The 21257-nt window shown below is 45.8% G+C and overlaps 1 protein-coding gene across 1 annotated transcript; it reads right to left on the reverse strand.

The window, feature by feature from the left end:
- Window positions 1-108: 108 nt before the first annotated feature.
- kcnb1 (potassium voltage-gated channel, Shab-related subfamily, member 1) lies at window positions 109-20645 on the reverse strand (the record flags this gene model as incomplete). The annotated part of the gene is made up of 2 exons (XM_084464522.1): window positions 109-2031; window positions 19968-20645. 2 exons carry the CDS (start codon window positions 20643-20645, stop codon window positions 109-111), a joined length of 2601 nt encoding a protein of 866 aa, XP_084320648.1.
- Window positions 20646-21257: the final 612 nt, after the last annotated feature.

The raw sequence follows: 21257 nt of genomic DNA on the forward strand, positions 1-21257 counted from the left end.
TTTTGTGTCCCTCCGGAATGGTCCACCATGACACTCTCCATGTTTGCGTGCTACACTTATTCTACCCCCCTTGTTGTGCTGGTCGTGTTCTCTCTCCTGCCTCTGCTCTCAGAGACTCTCGTTCAATTTGTTCGCCGTTCCCCTCCCTACTTTGGCTTTGCGCGTCGCCTCGGGCACCATGTGGTTCTCGTGGATCCCCTTTCGAATCCCCTCGAGGGGGAACAGACAGTTATGGCCCAGCATTTTCTGGGCCGTTTCTAGGTGGTTGGTGCCCCTCTGGTAGGTGCTGTTGATGCGGCACTTGGGGCTGGAGCCCGCCAGGAGGCGCTCGGAGGGGTTGGCGTCGGAGATGTCGCGCAGGTGCTCGTCGTCGTCCGTGTCGGCGTCGATGTACTTGCTGATGGACGAGTCGTGGAAGGTGAACACGGCCTGCGTCAGCGTGGCGCTCTCCGGGGACTTGGGCGGCGTCCGGCTGCTGGCCGTGGTGTAGACGGACGCCCCGGAGGTCAACAGTGAGTGGTCGGAGAGGATGGAGCTGTCGGACACGGGCGAGGGGCCGCTGTCGCCGTCACTACGGCAACCGCCCTTCGGGGTGCGGTGTTTGGAAAAGTTGCTGGAGAAGAAGAATTTGGGTGTCTTCTCGGGGAATAGAGGACCGGATATGGGCGTAAACACCGGCTCGCGCTCCGGGGGGGGCTGCAGGACAGTCTTGGCACTGGCGCGCCCACCGCCCAGGCCGCTGGCAGGACTGTGGGAGAACCGCCTGCTGTCTTGGAGGCCAAGGCCCACAGCTGGACTATGGGGGAACCGGGTATTCTCCTGGAAGTCTGTGGCGCAACTGATGTAGCTGTCTATGCTCGACAAGCTCTTCATGTCTCCCGCAGCTTCCCTTGTGCCCATCATGGGCTGGCCCGGGTCTGGGATAGCTCCCAGCTCTATCTCATCCCTGTGTTTGCCAACTCGGGAGCTTTTGTCTTTTGCATTGAGATTTGGCTGGGATTGCGTCATGGCCATCTGGTTGTACATCTCTTCCAGCTTCTGGGCATTAAGCCCCTGGGGGCTGGTGGTTCCATCTTTGCTCGGAGAGCCTAGCTCCTTGGCATTTAAAGAGTGATTGGAGCTGGTCTCCGAGCCAGCCCTCTTGGGAGTCCATTTCCAGCGGCTGGGGGACAGGTGGTTTTGCTGCGGTCGCTCGCTCTTCTCCACCACCACGTCCATCAGCTCTGCACTTCGTGCAAAGGCCTCTTTCATGTTCATGGAGACGATGCTGCCGTTTCTCTTGGCCCTCTCCAGAGCCTCCCTTCGTTTAACAGCCTTCTCCTGTCTTTTCTGTTCCTTATAAAACTCTGAGAAGTTATTTACAATGATAGGAATGGGCAGGGCTATCACCAGGACTCCTGCTATACAACACAGACCGCCCACTATCTTCCCCAGAAGAGTTTTGGGGTAGATGTCTCCGTAACCCACGGTGGTCATGGTGATGGTGGCCCACCAGAACGACGCCGGGATGCTTTTGAACTTGGTGTCGTCCTCGTCCTTCTCGGCGAAGAAGACGAGACTGGAGAAGATCATGATGCCCATGGCCAGGAAGAGGATGAGCAGCCCCAGCTCGTTGTAGCTCCTCCTCAGGGTGAAGCCCAGAGACTGCAGGCCGGTGGAGTGCCGGGCCAGCTTCAGGATGCGCAGGATCCGCATGATGCGGAAGATCTGGACCACGCGCCGGACGTTCTGGAACTGCAGCACGCTCTTGTTGGACTCCGTCAGGAAGATGGTGACGTAGTAGGGCAGGATGGCCAGCAGGTCGATGACGTTCAGCGGGCCCTTGAAGAACTTCCACTTGTTAGGGGAGGAGAGGAAGCGGAGCAGGTACTCCATGGTGAACCAGGCGATGCACACCGCCTCCACGTGGGCCAGCTGGGGGTTGTCTGTCGATTGGCCGAACTCATCGGTGTCCTGGAGCTCTGGGAGGGTGTTCAGAGACAAGGCAATGGTGGACAGAACGATGAAGAGGATGGAGATGATGGCCAGGATCTGAAACACACAAGGGCATAAACGCTGATCAGGATTGTATAAGCAAGATGTAGTATAAATATTCATAGTTCTTACAAACATTCCCTCCCTTTGACCAACACTACCGCAGCGCTGTTTTTGATTAGAGTGTCAACATGTTGCCTTGAATGCCATGTCTTCCCATTTCAAATGTTCAGGAGTCTGAGTTTGACTTTGAGCTAATGGATGGTGACTGACACAGTTATTAATTCATGACCCACTCATGAGACGAGAATTGCTCCTTTGCACATGAGTGAGTGTTAGAGGGAAAGATAATGGTTACTACGCCGTAATGCAAACCCTGGCTAAACAGTCAAGCAAACAGCGCAATGGAAGGACACTTGAATTAATACCTAGGAAAAACCCTTTTCACAGAAGCATAATTGTAGGATAATCACGTGTCTCACTCATGATACAAATTCTGTGTCTGCTATTTTAATGCACCAGGGCACGGGTAGTAGACCAAACTAGTGAAGAAGCAAGGTGAATAATGTGTCAGGCTATTTTACAAGATATAAAGTACAATCTCATTCATAATGAACAATTATTTTACAAATAAAGTTTATGCACGCAGTCTCATAATTACAGAATAACTTAATGTCTTCTTTTGAATCAATACCACTTTTGTATTTTATATATTAAACATACATAGATTATTTAAAAGCTGCATATAATATACGTTTAGATCATTTCTCAGGCCATTAGGCATGTGTTCTAACTGCTCAGTTGCTGTCTATGTCAATGTTATCAACGACCGCAAATGTAGCACTAATAACTATTTGCTTTTTGGCAGTTGCTCCTCCATATTCTGTTTGAGCTTAGCAGCATAACTTGTGAATTATCGTAATGTATCTCTCATCATTTTTAATAAGAAGGGCCCATCTCTTTCAGTGTGGGGATACCAATATATATTATGTACTAAACAATATAAATACTATGCTGAAAAGTAGGGTGTAGGGTACATATAAGTCCAATGTACTATTGTGGTTATGATGGTATGGCATGCTATAGCTTTCTAGGATTAATATAATACATATTTTTCAATATAGTAAAGGGAAAAATATCGCCTGCAAAAACAAATTAAGAGTATAAAATAGAAATGAAAAAACCCAAGGCAAATCATTTTGAATTATTAATGTCAACTCACTTTCTTATTCTGGGTTTGTTAAATTGGTTTATTTATTTTTTAAATATGGGGATTTGCTATTTTAATGAGGTGAAGCTTCAATCTTTCCCTCTCCCAGCCCGGGTCTGAAGGGCATGGAATCAGCGGCTCCTCATCTCAGAGCAGCAGGGTCCCTGTCTCTCTTTATTGATGATGATACACGCTGGTAGCGTTTTGCACGGGTAATTGTGTATCTATGACGTACGCAGCCATTCAGTGACTTAGAACTGGTCTGATCACGCACAACAGACGCCCTAATCCATACGTTGCATATCGGGGATCACTGGTGTAAAAACTCAGCTGTCTGCTCTCGACAGTTGCTGGTTCAACAGACTACATGTATTTCTGGACAAACGTGTGATTGACGCCCCCTCTTCATGGTTCTCTACAGACGAGCCGTGGGGAAGGTTGGTCAAGTGAGAACAATTGAACATGGAAACTTAGCTCTTAGCAAGACTACGAAGTGCAGGATTACACAAACACTTGAGTACTCAAGATCTCCCCCCACACACCAGACTGTGTAGCACACGGGGGTCAAGAGACAGGTCCTCGCAGGAACGCGGTGCCTGTTGACCTACAGTGCAGACAAACAAGTCTGCTGCTCACCGCTTCATATACAGTGGTACCGCGTGTTTAGTTCAGCAGATACCACACTGTAACTTGCGCTTAGACTTCTCCCCTTCACACGTTTCTTGACCTTTGCAAAAATATATATAGACGGCAGTGATTTCTTTTGCAGAGTGCACTAGCTGGGTCAACAGCGATGTTTGAGCCATAAAGCATGCATTGTTTGCACACAGACTCTTGCACAAACAGACGGCACAAAGGCCTTTTAAATCCTCCAGAGGAAATGACGGAGGGAGCGGCAGCCGAAATGGAGCAACAGCACTGGTTGTTAACACATGACAGACAGCCGGGCCCTTGACAACAGCCTAATCACTCGGCTCCGGCTCCCAGGAGGAAAAGTGATGGCCAAAGAGGCAACCTTATCTAGGACCAATCAGAGCAGCAGAACACTGTTGCCATAGCATCATGGGAGAGATCCTGTCCTGTTTATCCAGGTCTATCCTCTCTCCTCACTTCCTGGAGTGTGACTTCATGAAGCACAGGAGAGGCAGAGTCGCAACGGTGGAAGTTTGCTGATGATGTAATGGGAAAATATGATTTACAGATCTGTGTGTGTGCATGTGTGTGTGTGTGTGTGCGTGTGTGTGCGTGTGTGTGTGTGTGTGTGTGTGTGTCTCTGCGAGTTCTATTTCCAGCAGTATCATTAGTCATTAGCTGCTATGGTGTGTGCTATCCAAGCCCTTGCAACAATGCCAGCATTTCTCCACCTCTACAATGATAGGATTATTACACCCGAAACGGAAATTGCTGAAAACAAATCATGGTATTTACTAAAGCAGTGAATGGTAACAGGAGTAAGGCCAAACTAGACGATGGAGAGAGGTGGGGTGTTGGGCCAGACAAAGGGGTAAGAGTTTGGCATATGTGGGACAGGAAAAAGATGCAGGTAATAGAATCGGAGAAACTATAAAAAGACTAATGGAGTCACCTCTGGTACTTCTTGTGTGAAACATGATGGTTCTGAGGTGACATTCCAATAAGAAAAGCAATCCCAGTTCCCTGTGGTCTAAGGTCCCTGTTACACTTTCATTATGCCCTTCATTCTCGCTCTCTCTGCCTCAATGTATTTCAATCTCTCCGTTTCTCTTGTCTGTTTCTCTCTTTTGTCTTGCTCGTCTCTCTCTCACTCTCTCTCTCTCTCTCTGTCTCTCTCACTCTCTCTATCTCTCTCTCTCTTTCTCTCGCTCTCTCTTTCTCTCTCTCTTTCTCGCTCTCTCTCTCACCCCCACCCACCCCACTCCTATCCCCGACTCTCCTAGTGTCCTACTGGACTATCACTGAATACATTTTAAATGCAAATTCGAATACATCAATTATAAATTATTTTATAATGATCTGCTGAATGTCTCGTTGGGTACATTACAAACATAAGTTAATAAATGTTTGACCTTATCAAAGCTGCTTCTACGGTTCACCTGGTAGTTCAATGTCTCAGGATATTACATGTACACCCTTTCATCTTGTTCTGTGGGTGTTCTGGTTTCTTCCTCTTTGTTTTTTCCGGCGTTGTAATTGGGTTAACATGTCCTCCTCGTGTTTTTGCCATCTTTGTTTTTGATCTTGTGACCCAAGCCTGACACAGCTAGCTACGGTTGCATATAGAAACATAAGATCCAGACAACCCACGCAAAGCTGAAGGCTGTCGGTTTGTGTGGACCTCATCTTCACTTTCCGCATCGATCTAAAAGAGCACTTACAGAACCGTTGATGCATTCATTGCATTCATTCATTCCCTAGAATTGCTGCCTTGAGCTTCCTTTTTTCGCCTCTGTGCTAGTTCTCATTCAGTGCCCATGGCCTCATTTTATGTGGACTGTGTCCCAGCAGCAATGATTCATTTTCTTTGTGCTACACCGGCACTGTCGGGGTCAGACGACCCTCCCACCCGGACCCCCGCCCCCGTATTAGATTCATGCTCCAAACACCAACATAAGTTCCCAGAACCCGTGGCGCCAATTGAGGTCTTCACTTAGAGACGCCCTCTTTGTTGAACGGTGTTGTTTTTCCTTTGGTTTTCGCACTTGGGTCATGTGATGCGTGTGTATCCGGGTCTCGCAGACCCTAAACCCCTGGTGGCGTTCCCCGGGGGGGGTGGTGGGGGGGGGGCAGCAGAGGAACTCCCGTAATCCCCTGACGCCTCTGTCACTACTGCTTCAGCAGCGCCAGTCTGGCCCTCCTGCAGCATTCTGCAGGAAGTCCCACTTGCCTCAACTTGAACTCCCCCGGCACAGAGGGAGAAATCCCCGGAAGCGCACACACCTTGAAGCACCCGACGCAACGGGGGCAATCCGTGTGTGTTTGGATCTGTGTTTGCTTTCGTTGGCCGTTTACATAGTGACTAAAACACACAGAGCTGGAATCCTCTGGATGTCATGTGAGTGAACCACACCCCACCTTACGGCGAGTCGTTCTAATCTATGACCACATCTGAGGAGGCCGGCCTTGCGAAGCAACAGCTCCTATACAGCCTGGGCAGGCAGCCACAGTCACCATGACAACCCCCTCGAAGCGCGACAGGAGGTGCCTACACGGACCTGCTTGTAAAAGAAAAAAAACAAGTCTGACGTTTCCCTCCTCCTCCTCCAGCTCACGCCCCTCTCTCTCTCTCTCCCCACTCGCCCTTACACGCTTCCTCTCTCGCCCTTCTTCCTTATTCAACACTCACCCGGCGTTGAACCATCCGCAACGCCTGAATATATTTTCTCTGTCACCCTGTTTTGTTTAATTCATTTTTGGCTCGCTCGTTGGGGCATAAGTATAGCTAATTGCTGTGACATCTTCCCAAAAGGACTGAGGAGCATAATGCATGAAGCAGAAAGTCTGCCCTTTACTGGTGCACTCTATATTTGTTGTTATCCAGAACCTTGGCCCTGGTAATAAACAAGAGATGTGTAGAGAGTTGTATTCATGCTAACCAGCTTAGCATTGCCTGGCATTCATTTGTATGACTCAGGCTATTAAAACAGTTATTTGGGGAACTTGATAGTGTTTGATATTTTTTCTGTCTCAATTCCCTCCAAATCAGTGTCTCACAGAGCAGCGTGATCATGTGAGCCCTGGGTAATAGGGAATAATGCATTCTGCATTCGCTCAATGCAGAGGGGCCCTGCTGCTCGCCTCTCAAAGGATGGGGTTTCCATGGAGACGGGAGGAGACCGTGTCTTCCACATTTCCCCTAGCCTGATAGCATGAAAACGCATGCACACACACACTTCTTTGCATGCGCGCACACACACACACACACACACACACACACACACACACACACACACACACACACACACACACACACACACACACACACACACACACACACACACTTATACATACCCACATACACACATAAACACACACACAAATACACATACACACATACACACACTTAAACTCACACAAGCACACACATACACACACTATCACAGCACACACACACACACACACACACACACAAAATTGCATGCACTCATGAACAAATACAGAAACACAGAGCCTAAATTCTACACCCCCAGTGGAATATTATTTTACCAAGCCATCGTATCAATGCTAAAATCAATGATTAGCCCCTGCCCTCACTTGGGGAGATAAACTCAAGAAATTAACTTTTTCACACCAAAACATACGACCACACAACAAACAAATGATGAGAGGATTATGTTAGCTGTGACGAAGAGACTCAAGAGAGCAGTCCCTCTGCGTCTCTCTGTGAGCGACTCAATGGGAACACAGGATCCACCGGCTTATGTCATCCCCGTCCCGCCGGTTGTGTGAGACGCTGGAGGTGGAGGCGACGGGGAGGGCTGCTGAAATGCTGCCCAATCATTAATCAACTACACCTGTTCCTAATGACACTAATGAGCCCTAACGAACTGACTCTCGAGCCAGGCTGCCTCTAATCACGGGATCGCACGTGCCGTCGCGTTAGACAACCGGGAGCGTCTCGACTCGCTGTTTCGTAAGGAGAAACGTACGCGGTGTGTGCGTGGTTAAACTGTTCATTATTGCTGATAATAAGTAATGCTTGAGAAGATAGCAAGTGTGATACGTACACGGGACTGTAAAGATGCTACACACGTCTCCGTCTGACTTTTTTTTTTTGTGTACTATCTCTGTCACACACTCACTCACAAACACACACACACACACACACACACACACACACACACACACACACACACACACACACGGACGAAACCCCTGTACAGGTCCAGTACAATTCATCTCCTCAATGAAGCCCACCTCATATTCTCTCCCTCTCAATTATTCATGCATCTCAGATGAAGAAGAGAACCCAGACTCAGCATCTATATTTAAACCCGGGCCAGTCCACGGTGGCTTTATAAATAGCCACCCCAGTATCAGGCCTGGTCTGGTGCATCCACAACGCTGGGATCATCATACGCTTGAACCTCGTATTTATAGACAAGCAGCTCCTCTGCCAGGTTTCATTACCGAGTGATATCCTAGTTCCCACATGACTGGCCATCACGTTCCTCCACCTAGGAGACGCTACCGAGATTCATTTCTAAGGAACAAATTGGACGAGTGGATAAATTGCTTGAACTGATTTCCATAGTGAGGGACAGGGCCCTGTTTCCCACCTACCTCATTATAACTGGGAGACGTGGCATACAGATTACAAAGACGACAATATGGAGATAAATGATGCAGAATAGGCTGAATCATGTGAAATAAGGTAATTCTAGTTAAATGGGGTGGCTTATGCTGATTATGGTACAATAGATTGTGTAATGGAGAAAAGCTGTAATCTGTAATGCAAAAGACAAACATTGCATCACCAGTGCCTGGGAAAGCATTGCAAAGGAAGACACACACCACAAACACACCCACACACACATGCACATACACAAACCGACACCCACACACGCGCATGCACACACACACAAACACACACACACACACACACACACACATGCAAATAAACACAAAAACACACACACACACACACACACATACAAAACCCAAAATCAACAATGCTGCTTGAATAGAGTGAAGAGACAGCTGCAAGTTCAAATATCACAGAAGGGACAGTTGCCATGGTGACTGTCTTTCTCTATACATCTTAGACAAGAGAGTGACAGATAGATAGATAGATAGATAGATAGATAGATAGAGAGATAGACAGATACATCAAACGATAGATAGATACATACATACATACATACATACATACATACATAGGTAGATGGATATATATATATATATATATATATATATATATATATAGAGAGAGAGAGAGAGATTGATAGCAATATAAAGAATATTCAAATAACTAAAATATGGCTAGTCAGGAAGGCCAAGCCTAGTCTTTGCTTCAACCTCATCAGATTCAGACTAACATCTGAGAGATTTCAGCCATAGCCACAAACAAAACCAAAATAGCAGGCTGAGTAAAAAAATAGAAGTTTTCATCCAGCTTTGTGTGTGTGTGTGTGTGTGTGTGTGTGTGTGTGTGTGTGCATGTTCGTGTGTCTATGCCTGTGCCCACACTGGCCTGTGCCTACACATGCACGCCGTCCTGCGCCGGGCCAAAGTGCTCGTCAAGGACAAAGTCTTCGCACCAGTAGTCAAGTAGTGCACCCCCCCCCCCCCCCCCCCCCCCCCTCCTCCCACCAACCCTCTTTCGTACCAATAACCTCCTATCCTGATGAAGGTTTCTCTCCTCTTCCTTCATCTTCACTCTATTTCCGTCTCTCGGCCACCCTTCACCCTTCTCCAAGGTCATGTCTCTACCTGTGCAAGTCTCCGCACCAGTGGGTCTAAATCAGAGAGAGAGAGAGAGAGAGAGAGAGAGAGAGAGAGAGAGAGAGAGAGAGAGAGAGAGAGAGAGAGAGAGAGAGAGAGAGAGAGAGAGAGAGAGAGAGAGAGAGAGAGAGAGAGAGAGAGAGAGAGAGAGAGAGAGAGGATGGGGCGGACGAAATAACAAAAAAATTGTCAAATGGAAAAGCAAAGTTTTATCGTGTGTGGCGATGCATTGCATCGGCGGATGACGCTGTTCACGGAGCGCTCTGTCATCGTCGCCATAGTGACAGAGCCATTCATCCCGGCCCCAGGGTTACTGGGCTGATAGAGAGAAAGCGGGTTGAGTGACAGCGGACTTTAAGGTCCTTGCCGAAGTGGATCACTTGTCATGGGGGAGGTTCTGGTGAGCGTATTCACGCAGTGAGGCCGCTCTCCCTTCACGGCCACAGGTCCCACACAGACTCTTGCCCTGGTATGACCTGTGTTGCTGGTTTAACCATCCATTACGTCTTTTAACCTGCAGCTGGATTTCAATGCATCGGTAAGTTAGAAAGAATATGAAAGAATATCTTGAACGATATATATATACAGTACATAATGGCCTATATAATATGAATGAATAATGCGTGATTATAATCATTCAAGTCTCTTCGCCCTAAAATAATCTATAGTTATACATGTCTCTGTGACCTTACGGAATATATACATGTCTCTGTGACCTTACGGAATATATACATGTCTCTGTGATCTTATAGAATATAAACATGTCTCTTTTACCTTACAGAATATACATAAGTATACATGTCACTGTACCGTAACAGAATATACATAAGTATACCATGTCTCTGTGACCTTATTCAGGTACACATGTCCCTTTACTCTAATATATTATACATAAGTATACATGTCACTGTACCCTAACAGAATATACAAGTATACATGTCACTGTCGCCTAACAGAGTATTCAGGTACACCATGTCTCTGTGTAAACACACTTTCACTGCTAACCCTGCGCTGGTTTGACAGCAATTATTCAAACGTCAGTCGGACGTCAGTTGGACGTTGCTAAAAAATGCCACAAACGTGAGAAAGAATTAATTTGTTGGTTTGGTTTGTATGGGATTTTCTTTTCTTCACCTAAACTCAAAACAAACGCACATCCGACAGGTGAGAAATACCAACAGGGGATTGTAGTATTAAGAAAGGCTGCATGTTAAGATGTGTGCAGATATAAGGGGAGATATTTCCAATTATCTTTACAGGTGATTCATATTCAAAGCAAATCAATATTTTTCCATGCATCTTTTTAAATAACCATATTCTGAAGTTATGCACCTTGTATTATGTACTTATTTTTTAATGTTGTGTTAAAACGTAACCAACCAATCCCCATATCATATACAACATAATGATTTTTCTTTCTGTTTATGTTAGAATTATTCTTTCCCCAGGCTGACAAAAGAGGGGTCTTCATCTCCCTTTAAATTCCATTAAAATAAATCTGTCATCTATTGTAATATTCTACATGTTTTGACTTAACTTACATAATGTCTCTCTTGCTCAGTCTGACAGCAATGGTTTCCTCAAAAATACCCTTCCAAGATATGAAAAGATTAGATAAGACAACACTTTATTGATCGCCAGGCAGGGAAATGTGGTGTTTACTGCAGCAGAAACACAGGCGGAAATAGATGCCTCCTAGTTACAAAATGCAATACAAATAAAAATGCCAAACAAAAGCTGACAATAAACATTTAATGTGAAAATAAACATCTCCCTTCAGTTGATGGAGGGGTTGCCCTTCCTCCTCTCCAATCCTGCCTCCAGACGAGCCCAGTTGTAGTCCAATAAGCCAGCTGGCCTTGCTCACCAGCTGGGTCTGAGGGTCTTTCCAGCCCTGCTGCGGTCCCTCAGCAAACTACTCTTACTCTGACTTTGTTCACCGCCCAATGACAAAACGGTGCTTAAGTTATGGTCTAGTAATCCTTTACTAATGGTGTTCATGTTAACTTAGATATTAGTTGATGCATCATTTATTAGGGTTAGGATTAACCTCAGGGGCGTTCCCTAACCCTATTCAATAATGTATAAAGTAATACCTTATATAGCAAGCACACCATTGCCTTAGTTAACATGAACACAATTAGTAAATAATTACTAGACATGCGTAAACTGTTCATTTACTGTTGGTTAATTGTTAGTTAATGCTTATTACTGCATTAACAAATGTTTAATAATAGTTCCTTATTATACCCTTATGTAAAGGTTACCAAATCAACTTACAACTTTCTGACTAACTGATCTCTATTTAACAAATGGTAGGAGGAATTAATAATGTCAAACAACTCTTTTCAGCCAGCATCAAGTCTATAATCCATAAACATCTGCACATTTCCAGTGTTCTTCATACTTCCAAGTAGGCTTCTTGCACCTCATCACTAGGCCAAACTCAAGGTCAATGTACTTTCTATAATTCTGGTTAGCACACAGTTAGTCTCGCAAATCACACTCTGAGTCTGAAGGCAGACAATATCAAAATATGAGTGAATTTGGCATTTCACTTTCGTTAACTTCATATTTGTTTCTAACATCAATCATGTTGCTGGAGGCGATGATGTGTAAGCGCATAATTGCTGAACACAAACTCCGCCGGTAGTAGTAAAGTGTAAAAGAGTGTCTGTAAAAGTTTTCAAATCAACACTGTGTCGACCCTCTAGACACTGTTGACAAATCCTCTTTGGAAAGCTTCATCCACTTGCGTGAATGAGTTTCATTGGAATATCTCCGTAATGAAAGAGGCAACAAGGCGTAACTCCGCCCCTCGCAGTGTCTGCTATCAGCCCCGTCTTCCCCAGAAGTTCTGCTGTCACAGAGTGGGACGGCCGGATCCGGAATTAGCATATAGTAAGAAGGACAAAGCTGGATTACTGACTGAGCATAACGAGTTACTTTACCCAGGGGCCTGGAGGGCTCCTGGCCCCCAAGGGCCACATTGTGTCTCCCTATTATAACTGATGAAATGGTTATCTAATGCATCCACATACATTATGCACTGTGGCTGAAGAAAACTATTAAGATAAAATAAAATAATATTAAAATAATATATTAAACAATAATGACCCTGCATCTGATTTTGTACGCATGTTACATTAAAATCAAATCCCAAACTGTGACTTTATCTCAGCAATTTATTTATTTTAATATTTGTTTATGTACCATAGGTGCCACACATCATGAATTAAATCGATAATCTGTTAATCGCAATGAATAATCACAATTCCAATATCGGGCAAAATAATTAAATTGTCATTTGTATCATAATCGTGCAGCCCCAATAACGACTTAGGGTCAAAGGTCAGGATAAATTATCAACACTTGAGATCTGGTGAATCAATATGTGGCGATGAGCCCCTCAGCTCACTCCCACTTCAGGATAGGGCCTACTGGATTGATTGAGGAGGTCACAGGAATTCAGCCAGCACTGTGGTTTGCATGAAATTTTGGCAAATTTATTTATAGTTCTCACTCAAAAAAAAGTGGCCAAGCCAAACAAAAATACTTAGAGAAACAAAAACAAAATCAACTCGAGGGTTGTTCGCTAGTCCTAGGTCTGCAGGAAACATTGTGCTACATACACCGCCTCACAACAAGCGATCCTCCCCAGGTTCCCTGCAGGCATGAACACAGGGCTTAAATAAAGCCATTCAATTATCTCCCTTGGGAGATACCATTTGCATAGGGGTGCATAGGGGTCCATGTACAATGCTATGTTAATCTTAACAACATTGTCAAACATTTATACACACTTTTCTCTTCTACTACGCATATCTCACATTATGATTATGTACATTACTATGCAAAAAAATATAACACCCCATAATAATTACCTTATAGCCCTAACAATTCCCCCCCCTTACAACTGTCATCTTCCCGCATCCCAATCAGACAATTAAGTGATTCCAGGTGCCTGGGTTGCCTGGCATTGGAAATGCTTGAGGGGACCAGGAAGTGAGTGAGGACTGTCAGTGTTTGTTTATGTCGTGCAAAATGTATGGATTAATGGCAGAGAATGGGTTATGGAGCAGATCGGCTGGTACCTAACCGATTGCTAGGATGTGTAGATGAGTTACCAAAGTATAATGTAGAAGAATAATGTAGTAGAACGTGATCCTTAATGTTTTAATGACAAGACGCGGTTGCCGGCACTGCGTGTCATTACCATATGTGTGAATGCGTGTGTGCGTGTTGATCAGTTAAATGTTGTGGGTACGTGAAAAGGAGGGCTGCCTTTTCACACAATATCTCGTCTTATAGACGCTATTATTATCGTTATCATAATTATCATTACCATTATATTATGTGTTTATTTTTGGGAATCATCTATTTTGATATCATTGTGCTTGTTATGCATTTTCTTCCAACAAATGTGTTCCCAAAATATTGATCATAATCCAACTAAGTTTCAAACTGCAGTCTGGGGGGGGGCCTGAGCATTCCATGCAGCACAGGATGGGTTTCTGGGTAAATTATGAAAATGATGCCAGCAGCAGTGAGAGTCTCATCACATCAAAGGCTTCAGACTCTGTGCCAATTATGAGAACTTTGCTGCAGGTGGCTCCCCCGTGTTCACACCTGGGTTAAGCCTATCAGCAAGGAGGAGCACAAGCCCTGCTTATAAACGCTCCACTTCAGGATCATGGATGCTTATCCCACCTTCTACCGACGCTGCTACTTAGTGGGGTGCTGGTGGTGATGGTGTAGTGTGGCTGTGGCCTCATTGGCGGATAATCCGGACAAGATAAGGGCAACAACATATTTTTTCCGGGGATAAAGGGGACAACTCAAGATAAGGGAGGCAATTTGCTTTAGAGAATTTCAATTTCTTTCTTTAGATAGACATAAACATTTTCGCTTAAGATTTAAAGGGGAAGGATAATTCTTAGGGTAAGGGGGAAAACATATACATTACTTGAGACTTGCTTTTGCTCTGTGAATATACTGTTATACAAATATATAATATTGCAATTGTGAATTTTGAATCTGACCAAATACAACATGAGGCATACTTGCAATGGCAGTGAACAAGTGAGCATGTGAGTGATTGAGTTAGGTAGAATGTGAGTGAGGTTGTGAGTGAGTGAGTGAGTGCGTGAGTGAGTGAGTGAGTGAGTGAGATAGTGTGTAAGGAAGAGAGAGTGAGTGGGAGAGTGAGTGAGTGAGTGAGTGCGTGAGTGAGTAAGATAGTGAGAGAGTGAGGTTGTGAGTGAGTGAGGGAAGTAGTTATTGAGTAAATAAGTGAGATAGTGAGTGAGTGAGGGAGCAAGGTAGTGAGTGGGTGAGTGTGGTCCATTGACAGGAAACAATACAGTCACACAGAAATGGATCCCGTTTCCCTGTAATATCAGGTTACTACGGAAACTGAGAGCACAACAGGATCTCCTGCTGCACTTAACATCACCAAACCACAAGACCAAGGACCGATAAGGACTGCATGGTGAAGCATAAAAACAAGATAAAATCACCATTCCTCTCAATGAATAATTTTGTCTGCAGCGTTCCTGTGAATCTGTCTTTGTGAACAGGGTGTGTGTCTGAGTCATGGTGGGATTCAGAATCAGTGCTGGTGTTTCAGAGAGAAGTTATTTCTGAACAGGAAGACAGAGTATCATCACAGGGATCCATTCACTCTGGCCGTGGTCTTTCATAGGTTCTCAAGCTATGCACTTGTCTGTCCACATGTTTTAACGTGATTAGGATGTGTGTCTGTGAGTGTGTGTATGTGTGTGTGTGTGTGTGTGTGTGGGTTTGTGTCTGTGTGTGCGTGTGTGTGTGTGTGTGTGTGCGTGTGTGTTTGTTTGAGTGTTTGTGTTTGTATGTGTGTATGTGTGTGCGTGCGTGTGCATGTATATATATATGTGTGTGTGTGTGTGTGTGTGTGTGTGTGTGTGTATGTGTATGTGTATGTGTATGTGTGTGTGTGTGTGTGTGTGTGTGTGTGTGTGAATGTGCCATGTCTATGTGGGTCTTCTGACAAGAGGTCACAGGTCATAGCCCCTAATCAATAGGACTACTCTCTCCTGATGATTAATCTATAGCATTAGAGCAGCACAGCATGTGGTAACCAGCAAGAAATCCTTCAGGAATCCATGGACACACCTGCAAATACTAAGGAGGACAGCGAAACTTCTGAGGGATGAACTACACCAAACCTTGGATTAAGTGCACACTTCTCTACCGCGGATCACGATTGACCCCTACAGATTACAGGGCAACTTCTCAGGTAAACGTCACTGTACATTTGGAAGCGTGGCAGACCTGGACCAAAGCCATGGCTGCCCCCTTGCTTTGAGCCTGTCAGGGACCATGTCTTACACATCCACGTGCACTTTGACCTTATCAGGCAAATGAGATGGGATCTCAAGCGCCAGGCAATCATGAGGGGGTTAGTTGCATTTAATACAGAGCAAGGAGACAGTGATACAATATCCTGTTCTGCAGTTCATTTGTGGTCTCCTAATAAAATGATCTGTTTTTAGGCCAGCAGATGCCCTGACTCCAAATCATGTTGATACGATCAAATTGAATTTAGTGGGGAAAGGCTATCTCTGTCGTGTTTATTTATAGACAGGTCCCCCACGTATCCCCCGTTTCATAGGAATACTCCAGAAAACCCTATTTTGGGACTCTGAACACGTTGTCGTTGTAGAGCACAGCTTGTACGCTTGTTTGTTTCAAGGGCTTTCCCCCACCTTCATTACACAGGCTGTTTCGTAGAAATGACTTTAGATCAGAGTATGCTGACACTATTAGTGACATTAGTGACTCTTAGGCAACCTGGAAAAATCTTAGACAACCTGGAAAAATACTATGGTGGGCCTCTTTTTGTACATTAGCTTGAGGACATTGCAGAAAGAATAATCCCAAAACAATACAACCGTAGCACTGACTGTACATTATATAGTTTTGCTGTATATAGTTCCAAAACTCTGCACACCATGTTTCCTGTATATACCCCTTATCGTATCACCCCATTATTGTATACTTCATTCCCAAAGGATGTACAATGAACTGATCTCTACAAATGCAAAAGTCTGAAATACAATGGAAGCCCCCGAAATGAAAGCCCTTCAGTGGCCTACTTGCCTGCCAGAAGGACACATCTCATAGTGTGGAGCGGTCAGAACCAGATGATGTGATTGGCTGAAAGGAACCCCCACCAATATGGGGTACGAGGGATGAGGCCGGGGAGGATTCAACGTGGAGCATGAGGTCTCCTGGAGAATAATGAATGTGACATTTCCCTGACATTTAGCCGCCTGTCTGGTCGAGGAGGCCCAAGAATGGGAGAAATTAAGAACAGGGGCAGCGCACAAGGGGAGGGGAGAGCAAGGACCCCTCATGAATAACATTGATTTAATTGTTTTTTTTTTTAACCAGATTCATCTGGGGTTGTACATTTTAATGAGTTTCTGTACTCATCACACACACAAACACAGACACACGTGCACACACACACAGAATAATCTAGGCCTACGTTGCTTACAAGTTTCTAAACGTGAAACGCACATTCACAGAACACATTCTATTGCAGATCTATCGCTGGGAGTCTCCGTTGACGACCGCCGCAGCATATCACCTCACGTTGTGGTTAAATCTGGACCACTGAATGAGCCCACACTGTTTCAGGGTTTCATATATAGTTAGCACAATGCAGCCATGCTTTTAGTAGGTTTGCGCTGTGGTTTTATATTGCCCTCTTAAGCTAATTAGGGATCGAAAAACTCTGGCTTCTTGTTGCTCCCTTGTTCCCAGGGCATGGGTCTGCTCTCAACTTGTCAGAGGGCCAATCTCAGACCGGAGTGCAAGCACTTACTACAGGGGAGAGCTGTGCATTTCTGGGAAAGCCCACCTTTCAACGCTATGGCACAAAAACCTTCACAAAATGTACCGCCGTATGTGGGTCGACTCCACCACAGATCCCTGTTTCGTTAAACTCGTTCATTTCTCTCCTCCACGTTGACGTTTGAACAAGGGTGATGATGCACATACAGCGATAGAGCCTGCCTTCCTTCGATAGGCATTTGAACATTGTAAACTCTAATAGGATCAACATTGATTTTACATCTCCCCCTGGATCTGCATGAGGAAGTGATTTCCCCGACTTGACTCGGCAGCAGAGCTCATCTCGGGGTGTTTGCGTGGCCTGACAGCCCCTCCACGCGACCTCCCTGCAAGTCACCCCCCCCCCCCCCCCAGCACAGCCAGCCAGCCAGCAAGCCCACCGCCGGCATGGAGCTTCCTGTGAGGATCCCTCAGCCGCCATCACGACTTGCGTGATTAGAGTGCGTGGATGCTAATTGTTGTTCAAACACTGCCGGTGTGTGTGTGTGTGTGTGTGTGTGCCGTCGTGAGCTATTGTGAGCCAGCACCAAACCCCAGGCTCATAAACCATGTGGTGGCGTCCGTTGTTGTCTTTCTCCATTCAGGTAGCGTTTTGGCTGCCCTAATTGACGATCAAATATAGAATAAAGGGCTGACAAATTTGGAAATGATTATCCAAATTAAATATTCCACAGACGGATCCATTTTTGTTTTGTGAGCAGAGATGGTGAATCAATGAGGTAATTATAGAGCATAACATTGTCAGGCTATTATCAGTGGGCAAGCAATAAGCAGATGGAGGGAAACAGACTTTGAATCAGAGGTATAACAGCAGCAGCAACAACAACAACATCTCTAAATCAACTTGAAACAACCCTCTTATGCACCGGAGCAGATCAAGAAACAGCCTCCATAACAAATGCAGAGTAAACCCAATGTCTCTGTCGTGTCGTTCAGAGACATGTAGAATTTGTCATGAGAGCTGGACATCAGCAACAACACCACAGAGCCACGTAATCAAAAGGCTGTGTGGCATGGTGACAACCACAAGGTGAGTCCCCTCCAGCGGGTTCCTCCTCAAACACATTTGACGAAATATATTAGCGATAGCTAGAGCGATACCGGAGGAAGGCAGTCTGGTCCCCCCAGACCAGGATACATGAGAGGGATCTCAGAGGCAGCACAGACATACTGAGGGTCTACTGAGGGTCTACTGAAGGTCTACTGAGGGTCAACTGAAGGTCTACTAAAGACCTACTGAATGCCTACTGAGGACTGACAGAGGACTGATATTGAAATTCTATTGAATGACATAGTTAATGCTATGACTTGTAGTAGTGATAGTAGAGGAGGAGTATTAGCAATAGAAATAGTAGTAGGATTAGTAGATGTAGTAGTAGCAGTAGTCATAGTAGCAGTAGCAGTAGTAGTGGTGGTAGTGCTACACTTAGCTGTCTTATATAAACCGTAACACCTCAAATAAAACTAAAGAGAGAAAAACAAATCTGGGCTATGAACAGTGCTGACATAACATAAGTGAATAGTTTTACATAATTAGCTTGATAATGGTTTAGGATTAAATGTGATTTATATATATATACATATTATTACAAAGTCACAATATTGAACTTGTGATAATTGTACTGTGTTCCTCTTCCTTCTACTCCACCGTAGGTATAGAATAGCTAAGAGTTCTTGAGAGTCCATTGCTGATTCCACATGACCCTCTGTTCTGTTCTCTTTTAATAGTCAGGAAGGAAGGTCACTGAGGGATCAATAAGTAACCCTGACTTGCAAAACTTTTCATCCATGATCAGCAAAAACACCTTTTGATGACTAAAGACTGAAGCCTAATCACGCCTCTCTACGGACTATCTGGTAACCAGCACACAGGGATTATGGAAATGTATTCATGAAATGTGAAAATTACCACATTACTAGATGTTGAGAGTGCTCACATATTCAAAATGTACAGCCATAAGTGATATTTATTTATTTATATTTCTTATACAATTTGCAAGTCAAATACCATGTGCATTTGTGTTTGTATGTGTGTGTGCGTGTGTGCGATCTGTGTGTGTGTATCTATTTGTGTGTGTATCTATGTGTGTGCGTGTGTGTCTGTATGTGTTCGCGCATGCGTATTTCTGTGTGTGTATCTATACTTGTGTGTGTGTGTGTGTGTGTGTGTGTGTGAGTTTGTGCATGCACGACTATGTATCTGTGTGTGTATCTACGTGTGTGTGGGTGTGTGTCTCTGTCTGTGTGTGCGGATCTACACAGACCCAGTCATATCTGTGTGTGTGTATTTTGTATGTGTGTGTGTGTGTGTGTCTCTCTCTCTAAGTCTGCATGCATGCATGCATATCTGTGTGTGTATCTCCCTGTATGTGTGTGTGTGTGTGTGTCCACGTCTGCGTGCGTGCGTCTCTGCGTGCGTGCTGACCCACTCAGACCCCCCCCCCCCCCCCCCCCCCCCCGTTACCTTGGCAGCGATGGACGAGCTGGGCTTCTCCAGCAGATCCCAGAGCTTCTTCCTCTTCTCCGCGCAGCAGGTGTTGTCAAACTCCTCCCCCTCTCGCACCTTCAGGTTGTCCGCCTCTCGCTTCAGCTCCTCGTTCATCTGCTCCTTCTTCTGGTGGTAGCGCGCCTGGCAGCAGGACTCCAGGTAGATCTCGTCGATGCCCCAGTAGTCCAGCTCCTGGCTGAAGGACAGCGCGCACATCTCCTCCATCATGTGCAGCTTGCCCGTGCGGTAGAAGTTGAGGATGGAGGTGAAGGCGCCGGGGTGGCGGTCGAAGAAGTACTCGTTCTCGTCCAGGCTGTAGTCGTCGCACACCTCCATCAGGGCGTCGTGGCTGTCGCAGTCCCGCAGCTTGCCCAGCCGCGTGCGGGGCAGGCGGTCCAGGGTCCGCCACAGCACCTCGTGGGGGAGGCCCCCCACGTTGAGCCGCACCCGACGGAAGCCGCCCTTGGTCTGGGTGAGGTCCACCGTCGCCGCCCCCCCCGCCGCCGCCGCCGCCGCCGCCGCTGGGTCTGGGGGGAGGGAGGCGGTGGAGCGCGAGGCCGGGTGGTGGTGGTGGAGCTCCGTGGGGGGCTTGTCCATCATGAAGTCGGACGGGAGGGGGGGCGGAGGGAGCATCTCCCTGGCTATGGACAACATGATGCCTGCTCTTCCATTACTGTCTCTGAGAAGGAGAGGGAGAAGGAGAGGGAGAGGGAGAGGGAGAGAGAAGGAGAGACAGAGAGAGAGAGAGAGAGAGAGAGAGAGAAGGAGAGACAGAGAGAGAGAGAGAGAGGGAAAACGGTTGTTATGGGATGCAGCCTTGATCACACACTTTAAAAGATCTCTCAAATTTTCAACCAAAAGATTTTGTTTTCTGAAGAGCCACTGTAGTTGGGCTCAAACCCCGTGTGAACTACATTGTTATTTATGATATTGAAGGTGTGGACACACAGAGCTGGAACGAGCGGTTATATACGAGCGCTGTCCACTCCAATGGTGCTGAAACGTCAGACTGTGCTCGCAGTCAGTTCCGGAAAAACATGGCGAGAACCTCTTAACTGCCCATTCTGTGAGCTCCATCAAGAAACCATCAATGCTTCACATAAACACATATTGACCAGACCTATTCAGCTTGTTCAGTTTTCTTTAAAATAAATTACGAAACAACCTCTGGCAGGCTTACAGACATGACTTGATCAACGTCTTGCAAAGTTTCCCACGTATCGCTCCCAGAAGTAGGTGATGCCTGACGTTAGCTGTGAAATAATA

This window comes from Micromesistius poutassou, assembly GCF_964030765.1.
Source record: "Micromesistius poutassou genome assembly, chromosome: 2".
In the NCBI taxonomy this organism is placed as follows: domain Eukaryota; kingdom Metazoa; phylum Chordata; class Actinopteri; order Gadiformes; family Gadidae; genus Micromesistius; species Micromesistius poutassou.